This window comes from Sceloporus undulatus, unplaced genomic scaffold, assembly GCF_019175285.1.
Source record: "Sceloporus undulatus isolate JIND9_A2432 ecotype Alabama unplaced genomic scaffold, SceUnd_v1.1 scaffold_12, whole genome shotgun sequence".
Classification (NCBI taxonomy): Eukaryota; Metazoa; Chordata; class Lepidosauria; order Squamata; family Phrynosomatidae; genus Sceloporus; species Sceloporus undulatus.
This window is the reverse complement of record NW_024802934.1, coordinates 4,604,465-4,624,616: the sequence shown is the minus strand read 5'-3', so window position 1 is coordinate 4,624,616 and position 20,152 is coordinate 4,604,465. Positions and strand designations below refer to the sequence as shown.

Sequence of the window (20,152 nt, the reverse complement as noted above, 5' to 3'; positions counted from 1 at the left end):
CCAAAGTGTGCCTCCAACTGACAACCAGCCTTGTCAATATTAAAACTATTAATCACTGACATGTTGCAAAATACCCAGGATCAAGAATCTAGAGCTCCATTGGTTGGTGTGTGAAGCCCTATTCTTATTCCACCAAATTCTATACCTGATGGAGCTGATCAGAATATCCAGATAGCTTGCTTGTACTTGTACTGTACTGAGTGGCAGCTGCTGGCCAAAGGAACTGGTAGGGCAAGTGGAGCCAACAGAAGGGATGCCAAAGTCAACAGTAGATGGTGCCAGACAAATCTGGCCTTTTCCCATTCCTCCTCTTCTGAAATGGCACTGCTGTACAGCTCCTTAACTATTCACTTGCTTGGGTTCAGTCAGCAACAGCAAGTACATTTCTATACTGCTTACCAATGTACTAAGCGGTTTACAAAGTGTAAGCTAATTGTCCCCAACAAGCTGGGTACTCGGCTTCCACACTCTCATAATTGATTCTGTGCTGAGGTGAAAGTGTGGCTTCAACCACTCTTTCTAGCAAAGGGGTAGAGCAATACAGGGCAAATGAGGTAGTACTATGTAAGGCCACCTCAACTCTTGTTAAACAACAGCTGTTCATGAGATCTCAGAATTGAAATCTCATTGGAACCCAAAACCTATGTAAATCTCCTGATGGTAGGCCTACAAATTGACCCCTGGACTTTTAAATTACGGTCTGATAGCTACATACATGCTTTAGAGTTACTATATTGGTAGCACTGCTGGTGCCTGCTCTCAGATAAAGACTTTGGGATGTCCCATATCACCTTGAAATGTGATGAGACTTTAGGACACCATCCCATAGAAAATGGGGGCACCTGGGATCCCTAGCAGGGCAAAAAGAAATCTGCTAGTACAGAAACTAGGAATCTGTTTTTATTGTGTTTTATATTGTATTGCTATGCTGTATTGGCACGTGTATGTAACCTGCCTTGATCACAGGAAAGGCGGGCTAGAAATAAATATTTTATTATTTATTTTATTTATTATACATACTTGCACCACTACAGCAGAACTAGTTACAACATTGGTCTAATGCTAGGGAATATTTATGCAACATACAGTGTAACAGCCATTTTCTATCCCCCAGGAACTGTTTTCTTGGAAGGCAGACTTGGGAGCATTTGCCATATTCTCAATAGATTCTGCAAAATACAGTTTTTAGAATTCTCCCAACATTTTCTGGATTAAAGCCAGTATAAACATAGCTCTGTCCTGACGCCCAATCTTAACTCTTACATCAGTGGTGGAGGACTTGGGTTATTTCCAGACACACCTATGCCATCTTTCCCTCCTTAGTGAGCTGTTATTGATGTTTTCTGCTGAGGTGGAAATATTGATGAGTACTGAGATGCTGACCTTATGGATATACTGACTATTAAAATTCATAAGGCAAGAGGAAAGATGACAGGGGGTAATTTTGAAACTGTTAACCTTTCATATTACACAACAATAGTACTATGATCCTATTTTACACTGCCTTGGCTGCATCCTATGGGAAACATGGGATATGTAGTTTGATAAGCCACTGCAGTGCTCTAGCTAAGAATTCTAAATACTTTTCCTTAAACTGCAAATCCCAGGATTCTATAAGATGATATCATGGCAATTAAAGTGGAATCATTGAGTTATAACTGTATAAAATGAAAGTGTCTTATATGGTATCCCTTGATGATATTTGTTTCAGACATAAACTTCAGCCGTGGCGCTCCATCAGAGCATAGGTTGTTTGGGACCAGCATATTGTAAAACAATTTTGGATTCTATAGCTAAATTTAACTGGACTAACTTTGTAAGTGTATTTGTATTTACTAATAATGGCACCTGATTTATGATATGAAAAATCAATACAAAAAGTTTTTTTTAAAAAAAAAGAAAGAAAGAAAAGGTAGGAGAAATAGGAAGAAAACCTGAGAAGAATACTAATAAAAATCATATCATTTTGATCTCTCATAAAATTCCTATGTGAGACAGGACAATTGCATCTTCGAAACCTTGTCCAGAAGCATTTGTAGAAGGCTGAGTGTTACAAGTCATAGATGAAGGTGCTATAGAAATTACAATAATCTAACAAGATGAAAAACAACGCTAATGGATGCTTTGTCAGTCTAGATGGTATGTTGATGAACAACCACCAGACTCACTAGGGAAACACTCATGATCTCTGCATTGCTAGAATCACCTTGAAGTCTTACAGCTTCACCTTATGGTCTCATTTATGCAATTAACTATCATGCTAACTGGTGCTTAGAGTGGCTTAGAGACAGAACGTCTTCTACCTGTGGAGTACTAACTATTATTTACATAGAGATAAGAAAACAGCAATTTGAATACTTACATTCTTTTTTCCAGGTTCACCAAGTGCTGCTACTGTGGCAAAGTACTGAATGACACGTTTCGTGTTCACAGTTTTGCCAGCACCAGATTCTCCACTATAAAGAGAAGGAAAATCATATTATTCATCCCAGGATTTTCACTGCACTCAGGTCCATTTATAGGGCATTATCTTTTAACTGATGCTACCTAACTATAGCTCCTTAGAAAGAAGTCCTTCTTTAAGTGTTTTAGAGAAAACAGGACAGATCTGTAAAATATGCAGATTGATCACTAGTGATTGGTTGCAAGAGTTGTATAAAAACTCCAGGTCCAGAGGCAATATGCTAGTGATTAAGAGCTGCTGGCTGGCAACAGGAGGAGAGGGATGTTGCTCGCATGCTCTACCTGTTGGATTTTCCCAAAGCCATCTGGTTGGACACTGCAGGAAATAAGATGATCAACTAGAAAGGCCTCTGGTCTGGTCAAGCACAGCTCACCGAAGGTATCAGTTCAGAAAAGTTACTTGTTTTGACTACACTTCCCAGAATCCCCCAGCCAGCATGGCCACCAGTCATGGTGGCTGCCAGATTCTGGGACAGGTAGCCTAAACAATCTAGAAGGGTTCATGAATAAAATTCCATCTGTCTTAATGACAGTGCTGAAATAGTTAAGAAATAAGTGTTGAAGAATGTGTAAAACTAAATCAAGTGGGGTTTTTCCCATGAGCATTTGGTGAGGATTCAGGAGAGAGCCTTCTCTGGAACTGCTCCCAGGTTATGGAGCTTTCATGGGAAGCCCAGCTGGCTCCATCCCTGTCCTCTTTACACAGACCAAGGAAAACATTTTTATTTAAGGAGGCATTTGGTGACTGTAGGTAGAGCCTTTAATGGGGAAGGGAAGTAGTGGTTTTTATTTCATCATGTTTTAAATGCCTTTCAATGTTTTTTAAATTAGTTGTTTTAATTGTATTTTAAATTTTATATTAAGAGGGTTTTTTAAATTATATTGCATTTTAAGGTATTATGCACTGCCTTAGGTCTTACCCTGGAAGAAAGGCGGGGTAGAAATTAGATAAATAACGAAATACTTTGAGTGTCACATATTCTATTGAACATATTAGAAACGACTTGGAAATGTGCACTTGGCTGCATCTGCACTGTATAAATAAACCAGTTTGACACCTCTTCAATTGCCATGGCTCAGTACTATGGAATTCTGGGATCTGTAGTTTTGGGAAGCATTTAGCCTTCTCTGTCAGAGGATTCTGGTGCCATAACAAATTATAAATCCCAGAATTCCATAGCATTGAGCCATGGCAGTTGAAGTGGTGTCAAACTGGATTGTTTCTGCAGTGTAGATGCAGCCTTTATGAAGTATGTGACAAGCAGTGTGGTATAGTGGTTAAAGCAATGGAATTGGGAGAGTCAAGTTCCACCTGTGAAACTTAAACAAATCCTTAGCAAGTCCTGACTGATCCAGGAAATCCACTGAGCAACCTTGGGTCAATCACTTTCTTTCCACCCATCCTACTTCACAGGGTTGTTGTAGGAATAAAGTGAGAAGGAATAAAACTATGTGAAGTGCCTGAAGCTCACTGAAGGAAAGGAAGGATATAAATCTGATAAATCAGTAGAAATGAAATAAGTCTGAAGAGATCCACTTACGTAATCAGCATGGACTGGTTCTCCCGATCTGTGAGGGAGAAGGGGGGGAAAGAACCCTTAAGAATGCTTGCTGCATATGCTTCATGGATTATTACTGGAACAGAAATCTCTTATGTGAATAGAAATGAAACATAACAGAAATCCTTATAAATCCTTAGCAAGAAGAATGTCTCATTTACTATAGTATTAAATGTATTGGTCAAATGCCTGCAAACCCAACTCACACTGGGCCTTTTCAAAAGATTTAGCTCCTGCTTCTTGCTGTGTGGGTGACTGCAAGACTCCATCCCAAACAGATGAAAAATGATTTAACCAGATCCATTTCTAGATAGAAATTCTGAAAGCGATACCTGTTTTTGAAATTCATGGAGCTCTTCAAAGGAAGCAGGAATGAACAGAGCAAAGAGAAGCAAATGGAGAAGGGATTTTGACAGGTTAGGGGTAATTAGCATATCAAAGACTCTGTGACATGGAAAACACAGTCAAGGAAAGACATTCAGATTAGAGGATTTCTAATCCTGTTATGTTAGATGTTTCTCTTTCACCTGTTCTCTTCTTATACTACATGGTGGATATATAGCAGAACTTCAGCTTTTGCATTTAAATTGAAAGATTTGGTTCTTTCAGAGCAAATTTCAGGAGCTGAGGGCTCCCTTTTAGGCTAAATCCACCATTAAGTTAGCAGTGGCAACAGATTTCTTTTCCCCTCCCCTCCACACCACCCAAGAACTATCTCTTTGGGGTTTCTCATGGGTTATTCAAATTCGTTTTTAGTGCAATGAAGCGAATAATCTCACTCATGCATTCCGGAGTTGTTGTTCACACTATGGAAGTGCAGCTATGTGCATCTCTGCGAGTTCAGCTGCTCACACATAGCGTTTGAATTGATGATATGGATGTATTCGAAGCATGTTCAAGGCATGTACAGTTTTATTCTGGTTTATCCCAGGTCTATTCACATTGGTTATTCACACAGCCAACAATGCAAATCTTTTAGAAAATCTTGGAAAAATACCCGAGATCAATGATCCCAAGCAAAGTTGGGTTTTTGACACTCACCCTCCAAAAATACCTAAATCAGATGCATTCAAAATGCATGTGAACAACAAAGATTCAACCCAGATTCTATCTGGATTATTTTCACCCTCTGAATAACCCCTCAGACCTGGTTTAAGACATGCATGGGAAAGGAGGCACTACAGTAGGGTAGTGCAGTAGCCCCACTCTTGGTTAAACTAGAGTCCCTTGTTTTGCCAGCAGAAATCCACCATTAAATAATGCCCTTGGTTTCCTTTGGGATAAACTCTTGTCAGTTAACGGATCAGCCTTCAATGTTGAGCTAGCAGCTGCAGTTGTCCACTTTTTAGAAGAACGCTGGAGTTAAAGAAGGGAACTTTGTGAAATTGAAATAGGAAAGCACATGATTCATTTGAAAAATGCAGTAGGTCAGAGTCAGAGGTCTTGATCCCTTGTACTGCCATTCTATACAAAATCAACAAATAATACACACAGCAGATAGGAAAATAAATTCTTCCTCAGTTTAAGGGATCAAGACAAACAAAGCTGGAAAAGGTAAAGACAAATGCCTTTTTTTGTGCCTCTGTAAGCTCACACCTTCCCAAGCAGAGGCTTATATAATTGCAGAGATAAAGGGAATAAACTATATTGCTATGCCAGGCATCATGGTAGATTTTGCTTTGCTTAAAAAGAAAAACAAATAAGAAAACCATACATTAACAATCAAGAAAGCTCAGCTAGATCCCACAAAATACACAAGGCATGTCTTTGCATCATTAATCAACACATTACTTTTTTACTTTTTATTCATAAATTGCAGTCTGTCCCTTGCACTATATACAGCTTAATTTTTAAAATAAATTAAAGGGTTTCAAGAATCCTTGGTAATATTGAAGAATAGCTAAGATTATGTAAATGTTGGCAGATGCCAGGCATGCATCACCACTGCCCTCTGATGGAGGAAATCTGATGTGCTGAAATTGGCAATGTGCTCTAGCTCTGGCTAAAGGTAGCATTGCACATGCTATATCATTGCTCTACTGCATGTGGGAGATTTGAATTGGTGACACATTATCTCTGAAATTTGGGTGGAATACAACTGAAGTCAGTTACACAGATGTTAGTGATAAACTTATATGTGCATAACTTAATCTCTTTTAATGAAAAGGTTAAAAAAGCTCTGCTGGCATTTAAAATAAATGTTCCTGCTACATGGATCCAGTTTCAAAAAAAAAAAAAGAAAAAAGATTTTGGGTTCCATTTCAACCAAAGGCTGAATCCAGATGGGTGTGTGTGAGAGAGAGAGGACTAATAGCGTATACAGGAAGCCAGCATAGTGTAGTTGTTTGAGAGTTGGACTAGGGTTCAAATCTCCAATTAGCCATGGAAACTCACTGGGTGATTTTGAGCAAGTCATAGTCTCTTAGCCTTAGAGGCAGGCAATGGCAAACTTCCTTTGAATAAATCTTGCAAAAAACACAAAAACCCTATGGTAAAGTTGGCGTAAGTCAGAGTTGACACAAAGGCACCGAACACATACATATACAGTGTGGTCAAAGGAAACCCAAAGCTACTTGCTCTGTATGTAGATGCATAAAACTGTCTCTAGTTATTGAAGCCAATGGAACAGCCTTCCCCAGCTGTGTTGTCAGGGGATTATGGGAGTTGTTGTCCAATATTTTTGGTGAACATTGATTTGGGAAAGACTGCAGTAAGAAAACTATTGTTGATAGGGGGTACGTGAACAATTTAGATCCTGAGACACCACGGATTGGATTATGGTATTTTAATTTTGGGGTTTGCACAGAGGAGGATTTATGGAATGAAAAATTGCACTCAAATTCCTTTAATAGCCAAAGGCAAAAATGCTGTGCACATCTTTGCTTACGGAAATAGTTGACAAGATAGCCCAATCTTCTCTTCTGAATTAGCCAAAAGCAGACCTTTTTCTACTCTAGATATGGATGATATAGGGCTGTTTTGTATGTGTATACTTCTGTACAAGGGAGCATAAGGGAGTAGACTTCATTTTTGAGGGGAGAGACACAGAGAAGTTATCAGAGGATGCTGGGATGGGTTTCTCTGGAGAAATCATGTTACAGTGACCTTCACTGTTTGAAAAGTTAGGCAGTGCCTCCAACTGAATTCAACCAATTTGTTAACAAATTTAAATATTTAAAAACTCATCCACATCCAATGATTGCTTCAAAAGGAAGCTAAACCCCAGTTTGTGTTGTGCCTGTAGAACTCACATCATTCAGAGATGTGAGGATTGCTCAATGATAGTTCTGTGTCTGATAAACGCTGACCATTACTAAAAATCATCTCCGCTGTTCTCCTTCTCTTTCTCCTTGGAGATCAATTATATTTTCACAACAGCCAGCAATTCCGTGCACTTTATCCCAAATGTAAGTGCTGCTAAAATTCATAGTTCTGACTGTGTTCAGTAGACTATTGGCTCTTTACAGAGCACTTAAATGTTTGTTTTTTTCTGGTAGATTCGTTTCTCAGTATGTGGGCAATTCTACTCCTTTTTCTCAGAAACCAAGATTCCATTGCTTAAAATAAGATGCATGCGAATACACAACATTACTTACTGCGCAGCATGTCATGGTATGCGTTATCTGCAATGGAGAAGATGTGAGGAGGAGCCTCTGAACGCCTTTTGCCCTTGTAAGCAGCAACAACTTCTGACTTATAGACAGGAAGCCATTTATAAGGGTTTATTGTCACACAGAAGAGACCCGAGTAAGTCTAGAAGGGAAACAAAATGAACACAAAGAACCTTAATAAATGATGAAACAAAAGCTTGAAAACTTCTTTTTTTAAAAAAAGGGATTAGTTGCAGTAATAATTCCACAACCTCCCATCCCGACCACTGTAGATATAAATTTTGCAAAGTAACTGTTGTTTTTGTAAAGTAACAAAGCAGGTACTTTAAAGTTGCATTCAAAAAACATCTAAATCCTATAGGTTTTGACCTATGCTACAAACACTGAATTTCATGGGAAAACAGAAATATCATCTGGCTACAGCAACATTTACTCTGGATATTTCTCTTAATGCACATTCAGTTCCAAAATATCCCCTCCAACAATAAAATTTTACATACAGCAAGCATACAGCCTGGGTAAACATGGAGTACAGCTTCTCTTACGGTCAAGGCTAGGTACACTCTGTCCCAGCCTTCTTGAACCTGGAGTGCTCCAGTTGTGCAGGACTAGAGAATTATGGAAATTGTAGTCAAGTATACATAAAAGGTCCCAGACTGCACAAGAAAATCTATGTACGCTATAAATATACAGATTCTTCATTGAAGTGATCCAAACTTTTGCACTAAAAATGATTTTTAAAAAAAATACTTCCCCCAAGTTTGCCAACTAGGAGGAAGACAGGTATAAAAGAAACTCTATCTTCCAGAAGGGACAAGTCCTGGATCCTCATTAGATCCAAACACTAGAAGTTCCCCTCCCCTATTGTATAATCTCTTTAGTATACCCATATTAAAATATGTTTTCAGTACATCTCCTTAAATGTTAACATATTAATTTTGCTTGGTTCCTCTTTTTTTCTTAATAGGCAAAACACTTTCTGGGAAAAACCATGGTGTAGTGGCTTGAGTGTTGGACTAGAACTCCATGAGCCCAGGATTCAAATCCCTACCCAGCCATGGAAACCCACTGGGTGACCTTGGGCAAATCACACTGCTTCAGCCTCAGATGAAGGCAATAGACACACTCCCACTCAATAAATCTTATCAAGAACACCTTATGATAGGGTCCCTATAGCTTAGAATTCTTTTGAAAGCACATAATAACAACAAAACATATTCTAAAAACATGCCAAGTGGAAAATATGTCTAATGAATGTGGAGCATTTCCAAATTGGCAACTGATCTAGAATATGCTTTTGGATTTAGATATTTTTCTTGCAACCCAAGCTGTACATTTTAACATTAAAAAAATGGGAGGGGGATGATTCCTACATAGATCATCCAGTTTGTATAGCGCCTGTTCAAATTATGGAGCACAGAGGCCTCATTGAGATGGGTCAGCATAGCCATGTCTTCAATCATATCAAACTTCGGAGGGTTCATCTGTTGAGCATCATCTTCCTTCACAGTCACTGTCTAAAAGAAAAATGGAGAGCATTGAGATGGCAGCCTTTCCACCCAACTATTATTCCTAAGTGATTGTCTCAAATATACTGTAAGCTAAGGTATCTTTTCAGGACTGGATTGCCAACAAAAGAAAATGGAAATGAAACAGTTTTCAACACCCTTAAATAAAAATTTTCTTGAGATAACTATCAATCCAAAGGAAACTGTTACTTAAACTATTAAAATTATTGCCACCTACTGTTGTCAGCAGTACCATGGGTTCAGACCCCAGTGAGAACAGTGGCTATCTTAAAAGAAAAAAGGTGATATGGTGAAACATAAGGAACAGGTGTGATAAGCAAAAATACCATCCATTTTCTCCAGCGTAGGTCAACAAAGGGTTGGCTTGAAGCTGTTAAGCATTAAATAAACAAGGCAGAAAATGTTTAAGAAAACCTTTCTCAGACTGGTGCTCATTGAATGTTAGACTGGTTGGAGATATATCTGGTGGGATTATCTTTTTTTTAAATAATCATCACAGAGATATTATTCACAATGATTTATGAGGTTGCTATGAATAATTATTAAAATTCTACTAATTATTGCTTTCTATATATGTCTGCCTGTGTGTTTTAACATTTTTAAAGACATATTTTGTGTGCTTTTGCTGTAAAACAGAGTGGGTAAAGTGTGGCCCTTGGATCACAAGGCTGTTTTTGTGTCTTTCAATTGTTCTAGACTTCCTAAACTGTCTCTTTTCTGCCACACTACACAGTTATAGCACTACAAATCTACTTTAGCTGTCACTGCTGCCTCCTGGGGGTTGTAGGTGAGTCACACGTGAAAGCTCTCGGGCTGAGAATTTCTAAGTACTCTCCTTAAATTGTAAGCTGTAATTGTAAAAAAAAAAAAAAATCACTGTAAAAGTGCTGTAATTGTATATAGTACAGAAGGGCCCCTAGAAGACCTTTTCAGTAAGTTGCCACTCTTCTGCCCACAGTGTTTAGAATTTTTTACCCATTTTTCAAAAGTAAATTTTTGGCCACTTTGCCTCTTCCCTTTCAGCATTTTTGGCCCTGGGTATGGTCCTAGGGGAAAGAAACTAGCCTCTGGACCTGCTACATTTGCCCATCTAGTTATCCAGGTGCTTCAACTCTTACACATAGGTGATGTAAAAACATGTTGAAAGCCTTGTTCACTTATTTCATCCCATCCAATGCAAACTGGCTTTTGGAATTGGCTGTGGCTGCCAGGAGGACTTGAGCCCAGCCAAAGTAATAAGAGGCCACCTTTGTGAACTGAGTCCCCCATGTGAGTCACCTGTATACAGTCATTCCAGCTGTCATGAAAAGATGATGGAAGGGGGCTGGAAATTCCACCTGTTTCACAGATTTAAGGAGGCTCCTGATACACCTAAACCAGAGAGTGAGCAATTGGGTAGGGAGTGGTGGCCAGTGTTTGCCACTTGGCCTCCATGGCCCACACCAATGCATTATGGTGAATCTTTTGGGGGTGTTTTGATTGTGTGTTCCTGCATGATAGGGGGTTGCACTGTATGGCCCTTGGAGTCTCTTCCAACTCTATGATCCTATGATCTGAAGTGGCAACAAGCCACTTCCAATTGCCATTTTTCACTGGGTTTCACCCAAAGGAAAGGCCTTGTGGGGAAACGTAAGTTCCACGAGTGAGCGGAGGAAGAAAAATCGCTACATCTTCTAGCAGTTTTTCCCCATTTTGTGCTATTGAGAGGGGGTGAAAATTGCTCAAAGTCAGATTCCTCCCCACTAAAATTTGTGGATTCACAGGTTTTTGGGGAGCATATACAATCCAGGGCCCTCATTTTCCCTACCCCTGGCTACAAACTCCAGTTAATACAATTGCCATCTCTGTATGATCCCTCTCAGGCTGAGAGTCAGGTAGCCACACTTGTTTCTGCAGCAACTGTATGAGGCCTTTGGAAAACTAGATTTGCCCAGAGCTGAGGAACCTGAGACCTTACAGAGGTTGTTGGACTCCAACACACACCAGTCCAGACTGACTGTCGGCAAGAGGGGCAATAGGAGCAATACCTCATCAATATCTGGAGGGCCACAGCTTGCTCATATCTGGTTTAGCTCTATGCCATAGATCGAAAAAATGGTATGGCTATGTAGAAAATAAATAAACATGGAGCTGGAGCAATCTCCACTGCTGTACATAAACCTTTGGTCAGTTTTCAAAAGAGGCTTGCCTGTTCAGTTGTACCAGTGGGATCACTTATGATGAAAACAGCACTGAAATCTCAAACTATATGTGTAGTTCTCTTTTCTGTGGGCCTGTCCCTTCCCTGAATTGCGACTTCTTTCTTTTTAAGTGATTCTAGCCTTGGTTTGTGTGCAGCAAAACCTGTTTTTCTACCCGCATTATGTCTGATAGGTTTTGCTCTTGTGACTAATCTAACAGGGTGGAGATTCCTTACCCTCCCATCTGTAGTCTCAACGGTGACTTTGCCACCACCACTTTCTTTTATCTCGCCTTCAACATAAGCTACTTTATCATCTGGAATCCAGCATTTCTTCTTCCCTAGAAAATAAAATGACTCCTTCATTGTAATGCAAACACATTCAGCACTTAACAAATAACAGCTAAATTACTATAATGATCATTTCACTTAATTTCCTATAAGAAGACTATTTTTCTAACTTCTCAAAGCACTTAATAGGCCTAGTAATGTCAACAAAAACCCAGCAAGGTAAGACAGTATCATCACACTGAGATCTTGGGAAAATTACTACTTTTTGACTCCCAAGTTATTATTACTTTTATTTTTGTTGTGGTCCAAAAAAGTAACTTTTCCAAGATTTGTCATATCCTCCAGCAGGGAGGGGGGTGGAGTTCAGGGAGAGGATGAGGAGGGATCACAATAGGGGCAGCAGTCTGCAGTCACGCAAAAGAAAATCAATGTGATGATGGCTGCAATAAAATCGGTACATTGACATTTAAACTTTTTGAATTGATTGCAGCAAGAAAAGGGGTGGTGTGATAAAGCCCTTAGTTTATAGCCACTGAATTAAACTGAGCATGAAGTGGGAAAGTGGGAGAAGGAGAGAGAAATCATGATATTTTAACGGCAGCTGAAAAAGTGGGGGGAAATCAGGACTATCCCTGCCAAACTGGGAGAGTTGCATGGGGTAAGCTAGACCTGGTTTACAAAATAGATGGATACTGAAGCACAAAGATGAGTTCTCCTAAGATACGGAGTAAATTAACAGCTCATGTGGATTTTTTAATCAGGCATGTTTCAGCTTATAGCTCATAGCTCCTGACCACACAGCTATACTACCATAGGTCTTTTCAGACGGAGGAGAAACGACTTGAGACTGCTTGACCCAACAACAGTTCAGTGACCAAGGGTGCATCTACACTGTATAAATAATGCAGTTTGACACCACTTTAACTTTTATGGCTCCATCCTACACAATCCTGGGATTTATAGTTTTGTGAGGCACCAGTACTCTTTGGCAGAGAAGGCTAGAGATCTTGTAAAACTACAAACACCAGGATTCCATAGGATGGAACTACAGCACTTAGTGGATGCACCTTATGGATCGACTACTACAATTCTATTCAGTGTGTATCTAGTTGTCCTCATACAAAATCTGTTACCTTGTGGCAAATCCATTAATTTGACAGGATTTTGTTAGCACACGGAATACTCAGAGGTGATTTTGCCAGTATCTCCCTCATAATTAATTATTTTCCCCAGTAATTAAGAGATAACTGAATTACATTACAGTTTTGAAATGATGGATACTTTTATTTTTCCCAGTGTTAGCTTTTATAGCTATTTGTATGTTTACAGGGTGTGTGGGCTCACTGTGCAAGTGTGTTTTGTAGCACGGGGCAGGGGCCAGCGTGTAGTGTTTTATTTTTTAAAAATGTCTCTTTTAGTTACTTTTGTATACTAAAAAAAGTTTTTAAAAGTATAGCTATAAGAGTATAACTGTAACTATAACCATTGGGGTGGGGTGGGGGGACCCAGAACTGCAATTATAATGCTTTCCAAGTTCTGAACAAAATGGATGTGCATTTCGCGGACCAAACAAGATACGTAGAGCTTGAGTTGTTTTTAAGTTTGCATTTTTACTCTTGTAAAAGTTTGCTTTTTAAAAATGCACAAGTCACTTACAGAGCATTTTATTTCTAAAATGCATCCATGCAAGGAGCCAAATAACCTCATACTAAAAATTCGGATTCAGAGATGTCAGAACACATCATCCCCATAAGCCCATGGAGCAGATTTTAACACTGGATGCCCTTTACGGTTTTTTGATCTCACTGTACAGGAAAGACATAGTTGAATACATAAGTCACATGAATCACAAATGACCCTGATTTCCTTTCTAGTCCAATTAAATGTTTGTGAACGCGTTCCAAATGATGTTGATTTGAGGTGGTTCTTAGTGTTTAGAGAAACTCCACCACGTTCCTGTGTATTCTTCCTTTTGCTGTCTAGAGGCATGTGCCGAGATGAGATGGTCATACTTGAACCATGTGCAAAAAAATTATCTTTTCCAGATCTTTTCCAGATATTCCAAGAGCCACACTGGATCCTGGAGGGCTTGCAGGCAGGGGGGCTTCAGGGTCCGGTGCTGCCATGCCGGATCCTGGAGTGCTTGGGGGACTGCAGTGGTTTCACTGAGCAAGGGGAGGGCAAAGCAATCCCCCCACACATACCAGGTGACACCAACCATAGGGATGCCACTGGCTGTTTATCTTTGGACTCTAAGTGGAGATGTGATTATGAGGACTGGTATAATTAGAACCTCCACTTCAAAATCCATTATTATAGCACTGTACTGTTACAAAAGAATGTCTGTCTCAATCTACATATATACCAGATCCACCAATTCATATCTAACAGTTCAGATTAAATGGCAAATCAAGATATTACCATCAAAGGCCACAGTCTGCAACACCATAATCTCCTTATCACTTTTTCGGAGGAAGGGTGCCGCTTCCCCGAATTCCGACATGTCCATCATCTTGGCAGGTAAGCTGAAGTGTATACTCCCAAAAGAGAAATGAAGCACACTAGCCTGCAACAACAAAATGATGAAGTATATAACTGTTAAAAGGTAGAAGATATAACATACTTCAACAAAACATCTGTTACCAGGGTAGATTTAACATTAATATGGTGTAAATACATGTACCCCAGAGAATCTACACATCTTTGGACTTGGGACTGATCAGAAAAAGAATGACAAGCGATCCAAGTAGTATAGCTGTCTGCACTGGAGAAAGAACACTATCCATTGTTGAGATCAAAAATAAAGCAGTACTGCAACCATTTTGCAGCTAATCAGTTTTGCTCAAAATCAAATTAAAAGTAAACATGCTTCAAAATAGGAGAGAAAAAACAGAACTGGGAAATTGGAACGAAAATAATAATTTTCTCTACAATTGTTTGACCTGTGGTTGGACTAACCAGTCTTCTTTGAATAAAGAAGCTGGGTGTTGTCAAAATGCTAGAAGCTGCATACAGAAGTTGTATGCCAAAATTACAAGAGCCATTTGGAGCCTTAAAGACCAGCACACAGTACATTAACAGTGACTCCTAAGCATGTTTATTCACATTCTTTACTTCATTCATTGGAACTTATTCCCAGTTGAGTGTGCCTAAGCAGCATTAAGCAGAACATGTGACAGTATTCATCTCAGAATTTAAAATTTTTGTACACTTGTAAGAGGAAACCGGTGTGTTTTTTCCTTTTAAAACAACTTCTCAGCTGCCGTAAATCAAAGAGGGTTTTCCTATATTCCAGAATTGAAGAAAAGATGGAAATTCCCTTGGGGAATTTAGGGAACAAAAGCTCTCTCTTTCTCACTGAACACAAGATCCATTTATATAGACAAAACAGTCTGTAATGATGCTATAGCCTGTTTTGCTCATGGACTGGCAGAGACCAGCAACATTTAAAACTTCATGGCAGTTTATTTTTTAATATTTGTCCTAGAAGTCCTGAAATATCCCTTTCACTCTGCCTGAAATGACAACCATCTTTAAATGAGCAATAAGATGAAAGAAACAAAACTGTAATTTGTTTGACATATGGCATTCATGATTGTAAACTATTGAAATGTAAGAAACTCAAAGAGAATTTTGGATTCAGAATCTCCCTTTGGATCCAGAATCTGATGCTGTGATGTATTTTCATCTCCGGTTCAAGCAAATACTAATTTGGCATTTGAAACATTTAAATTGGCACTTGATTTTGTCAGTCAGTACTATCGGCATTTTCGGTGCCCCAAAGGTTATTTTTCTGTAGAAATACTTGGAGCAAAATATTCTTTTGGTTTAATTTGGGGACCTTTTCTTCCTACCATTTTCCCATGTGCATGAATGCCTTTTTAAAAGCTTTTGTCATTCCTCCTTAATTTCGGACGAAGGCTTAGACAGTGCATGATATTACAAGATGACAGCCTCGTTAAAACTAGAGGGCAGGAAGGTCACATAACCCTTGTGTGATGCAGGTCTCATTAACTTTCAGCCCCATCGATAGCAATTGACCCAAACTTCCAGTTCCATATTATTGGAGCTAAGAAAATGCAACACAACTCCTTTCTTCTATCAGTAATGTCTCAGAGACTGACAATTTGGGCCTAGTTAACATTACTCAGGTGCAAGGTCCACCATATTTAATTGGGTTTACTCCCAGGAAATCTTGCAGAGGAATGGAGCCAGACTGACCTTAGTCCATTCAATCCTGAAATCATCATAATAAACTCTCCTATAGCAGCCTTTCCATCCACTGAGGCCTCTAGGTGAACTCTGTAAATATTAGCCAAGTTTCATAGATTCTCCAGGAATAATGCCATGTACCTGCACTATGATGATATATTTGTCATTAGAAAGTTAACCTATGCTGTTGGGTAATGAGCAGAAATATAGGCATGCAGCTGAAAGACAGAGGGAAAGGGATTTGATTCTGTGGAGCAGTATATAGACATAGAAAGAGGGAGGAAGAGAGAAGAAAAGGTATATTTTATGAAGTTAAATATATTGAAAAGTTCAAATGACTTTTTTCCCCACTAAAAATTGAAAGGAAAAAAATGAATTGCTGTGCTCCACAATTTCAGCCAATGTTTTCTCTTCTTTGGAATCAGTAAGAACTGGCATAAGCTGTGCATTTCCTAAGGGACTCCAGCTCATTTCTGACTTAAGCATTCTGTAGATAACTGATCCACCAGGATGTTTAAGCTGTATATTGGAAAAGCTCCCTAAGATGTTTGGAAAGAAGGAAAGTCTGACTTGCATATAATACACAATCAGTCCATCCTCAGCATAACAAGGAACCCATCTCCTTTCAAAAGAAATGTGGCTCTTCCACATTTTGACTTTGCAAGTCTCAGCAGATGCAACTATTTCCAGTTCATACATTCATTGGCAGCACCGCAGAGCAACTAAAGCTATGTTCTGCTTTTATAGATATCAAAATTAAAACATTCACAATTTAACAGCATAAAATATTTTACAGAAAGAAAATGCTGCAGGTTCCTAGACTATGAATACATGCTTCTTTAGAAGGAGAGATTGGTACCTACCTTGGAAAGTAAAAGACCAAGTTAGGGGCTCTTACTTGCTCCTGACTTTTTATATACTGTACCTTCTGTCAAGGTCACCAAAGATAACGATGCAAAAGGGCATCAATGGTTTGCTTTGTTTCTATATTTGTCAACTGGGTCCTGGAAGAAAGAGAGGGAGGGGGATGAATGGTCTCTTCTGCCTGTGTGGCATTCTAGGGGGAGTGGTTTGCTCCTTGGTTTGGGTTTTATCATCTGTCAAGTCTTTTATGAAACGATATAAAAGTTACACCGCATATGCTCTAAGAAAGGCAAGGCTACTTGTCCAGCCATTGTTTATTTGTAAACCAAAGCTGTCAACTGCAAGCAAATAATTTTATGGGACTGATAGGTGATACTTTCATAGAATAATAGGGTTGGAAGAGACCGCAAGGGCCATCCAGTCCAATCCCCCTGCCATGCAGGAAATATCAGTCAAAGCATCCCCAAGAGATGGTCATCCAGCCTCTGTTTAAAAACCTCCAAGCAAGGGAGTTTGTTCCACTGTCGAACAGCCCTTACTGTCAGGAAGTTCCTCCTAATGTTGAGGTGGAATCTTTGTTCTTGTAGCTTGCATTCATTGTTCTGGATCCTAGTCTCTGGAGCAGCAGAAAACAAGCTTGTTCCATCCTCAATATGACATCCCTTCAAATATTTAAACAGGGCTATCATATCACCTCTTAACCTTCTCTTCTCCAGGCTAAACATTCCCAGCTCCCTAAGTCGTTCCTCATAGGGCATGGTTTCCAGACCTTTCACCATTTTAGTCACCCTCCTTTGGACACACTCATTTCTCAATGTCCTTTTTGAATTGTGGTGCCCAAAACTGGACACAATATTCCAGGTGGGGCCTGACCAAAGCAGAATATAGTGGCACTATTACTTCCCTTGATCAAGACACTATACTTCTATTGATGCAGCCTAGAATCGCATTGGCCTTCTTAGCTGCCGCATCACACTGTTGGCTCATGTTCAACTTATGGTCTACTTGGACTCCTAGATCCCTTTCACACGTAGTTTCATTCAGCCAGGTGTCCCCCATCCTATATCTGTGCATTTCATTTTTCCACCCTAAGTGCAGTACCTTACATTTCTCCGTGTTGAATTTCATTTTGGCCCAGCTTTTTAATCGATTAAGGTCATTTTGAATTTTGATCCTGTCCTCTGGTGTGTTAGCTACTCCTCCTAACTTGGTGTCATCTGCAAATTTGATATGTATGCCCTCAATTCTGTCATCCAAGTCAGAAAATGTATAATCCTGTTCAGACAAAACAATTCAGTGAGAGAAAGTACATCAGGGAGACTGTGAAACAGCAGAGCAAAATGATGCACCATTTTTGAAAATACACATACTGTATAACCTTAGACAAACAAATGGGTCCTTGAATAGATCGAGTCGGAAATACCCCCAGAAGCCAAGAAGATCAGCTTGAGGCTGCCGTACTTTGGCCACATTAAGCATGACTCATTAGAAAAGATAATGCTGGGAAAGGTAGAAGTACAGTAGAAAGAGAGGAAGACCACAGGCTAGATGGATAGATCTACTAGGGAGGACACGACCTTGCAAACCTTAAGCAGAGCACTGGAAGACAAGGAGTCTTGGGGATGTCTTATCTGCAGGATCACCATGAGTCAAGGTTGACTTGAGGGCAATTAACAACAAAAATCCTTATAAAGTTTATATTTGCCAATGCAGATATCGAGACTATTGATTCTGGGGGATGGGGAGTCTTTCAAGCTGCATGTACAATATGTGTGCATGTAGGACATGTTTACACAGTATTGAATATACAAGTCAAGGGCCTTGGCTCCTGCCACAATTCCACTCACATTTACACTAGCAATGGAACTGAAATTCACCAGTTTCCCTACTGGTGTTGAATTTGGATTTCCCAATTACTCCCAAGAAATGTTTCTTGCATAGGAGGAAAAATGGCACAGTTAAAGTTCCCACAGCTTATAGTAATTTTTCTTTTCTTTTCATTTCTTTTCTCTATCAATCTATCTTTTGTTCGTTCGTTCTTTCTCTTTCTTTCTTTCTTGTTCATGGCACAATGTAAACTACAGTTTTTAAATACTGTGAAAGAGTTTGAGAAACAGCACAGCTTTGCTGTAAATACCTATGTTTGCAGTCTTTGCACTACACATAAAAAACTGCACACCCTTCTAAGAAAAGAAAACTGCTTACTTTGTTTTCACTATATATTTGAGGAAGGTACAAACAATCTAGTGAAGAGTTAGGACATCATGGGGGCAGTCTTTGCCATTATGAATATTGCAGGAAACCCAAATATTATGCAGAAGGAAAAGAAACTCAGAGTTGGTTGAGGCTGCCGCCTTTGCTGGTTTGAATGTATGCGTCAGGAAAACAAATTCAGGCTGAGTGAGATGGCAGCATTCACTGGTTTGAATGTTGTGCAGTTTTCAGTTTTCTTGCAAAAGCTGGACAATTTTTGCTTTCTGTGCCAAAAGCTGAGCAGCTTTCATAAAAAAAACTGCACCTTTTTTTTATCATTGTGCAGGAAAAAAATCCTGAATCTCCTCAGGCTATACTGTTTAAATTAAACTATTTTAATTGTTCTTAAGAATTGGACTGGTAGTTTTTTAACCAGTTTTATCCATGAGCTTGCCTTGGGTCCCACTACAGGAAAAAGTCAATAAATAAAATTAAGTTAAATAAATAAATAAAATTATCCAGGGTCAGTTTGCAACTAGCAGAACATCAGGTTACAAGTTGTCACTGGGAAATATGGTTCCCCACATCTCATAGCAATCTGTGCCAAAATATGAATTATGGTAAACATATTAGTATTATGCAGTTTATACTATGGTTCATAATCCATCCAAGGAAATTTGCCTGGGGCCATGTTTATATCCCAGATCATTTTTCCCTGGATTTGGTATAGCTGTCTACTCAAAAATTGTGTGTGTGTGTGTGTTTGTGTGTGTGTGTGTGGTGTGTGTAGGTTTATGTTAGTCTGTGTTAGGTCATGATATTAATGTATGTTAGTCATAATTGTACTGGTGGTGGGGTGGGGGGTCTGGAGTTTAGGGATTCATGTAATGAATATGTGTGTACGTTTTGAATGTAGGTGTAATTTCAGACTGTGTATTGTTTTTTTATCAATAAACTAAATTTAATAAATAAATAAAGTTCCAGAAGGGAATTGTGTCAAGTCTAGAGCAGGGGTAGGCAACCTGGTGGCCCGCGGCCGAATGCGGCCCAGCGAGGCCTTGGGCGCCGGCCCCAGCCCCGGTCCTGCCGCCGATTGGCCGCCGGGCCTTTGATGTCTCGCGGTATGGGCTCAATTGTCTATAGAAGCCTCAGAAACATGCATTTATCTTAACATTTTTTAAAAATCAGCAAATTTTTTCGCGTGTCCTCCATTTTTTATTTTAAAAGTGCCCTCCATTTGAAAATTTTGTC

General features: G+C 39.4%; 1 protein-coding gene across 2 annotated transcripts in view; it reads right to left on the bottom strand.

Annotated features, from left to right (window-relative positions):
- Positions 1–14,186, bottom strand: part of LOC121917203 (myosin heavy chain, cardiac muscle isoform-like) — a 115,760-nt gene extending 101,574 nt beyond the window's left edge. Inside the window, exons 1-6 of one of the 2 annotated variants that reach the window (XM_042442947.1) lie at positions 14,054–14,186; positions 11,579–11,682; positions 9,007–9,150; positions 7,619–7,775; positions 4,005–4,032; positions 2,363–2,456 (exon numbers count right to left, since the gene is read on the bottom strand). In XM_042442947.1, the coding sequence (XP_042298881.1) occupies positions 2,363–2,456; positions 4,005–4,032; positions 7,619–7,775; positions 9,007–9,150; positions 11,579–11,682; positions 14,054–14,144 (618 nt within the window). In that variant the 5' untranslated portion in view covers positions 14,145–14,186. The remainder of the gene's footprint in view (positions 1–2,362; positions 2,457–4,004; positions 4,033–7,618; positions 7,776–9,006; positions 9,151–11,578; positions 11,683–14,053) is intronic. The other variant, XM_042442948.1, reaches the window with a different exon arrangement.
- Positions 14,187–20,152: the final 5,966 nt, after the last annotated feature.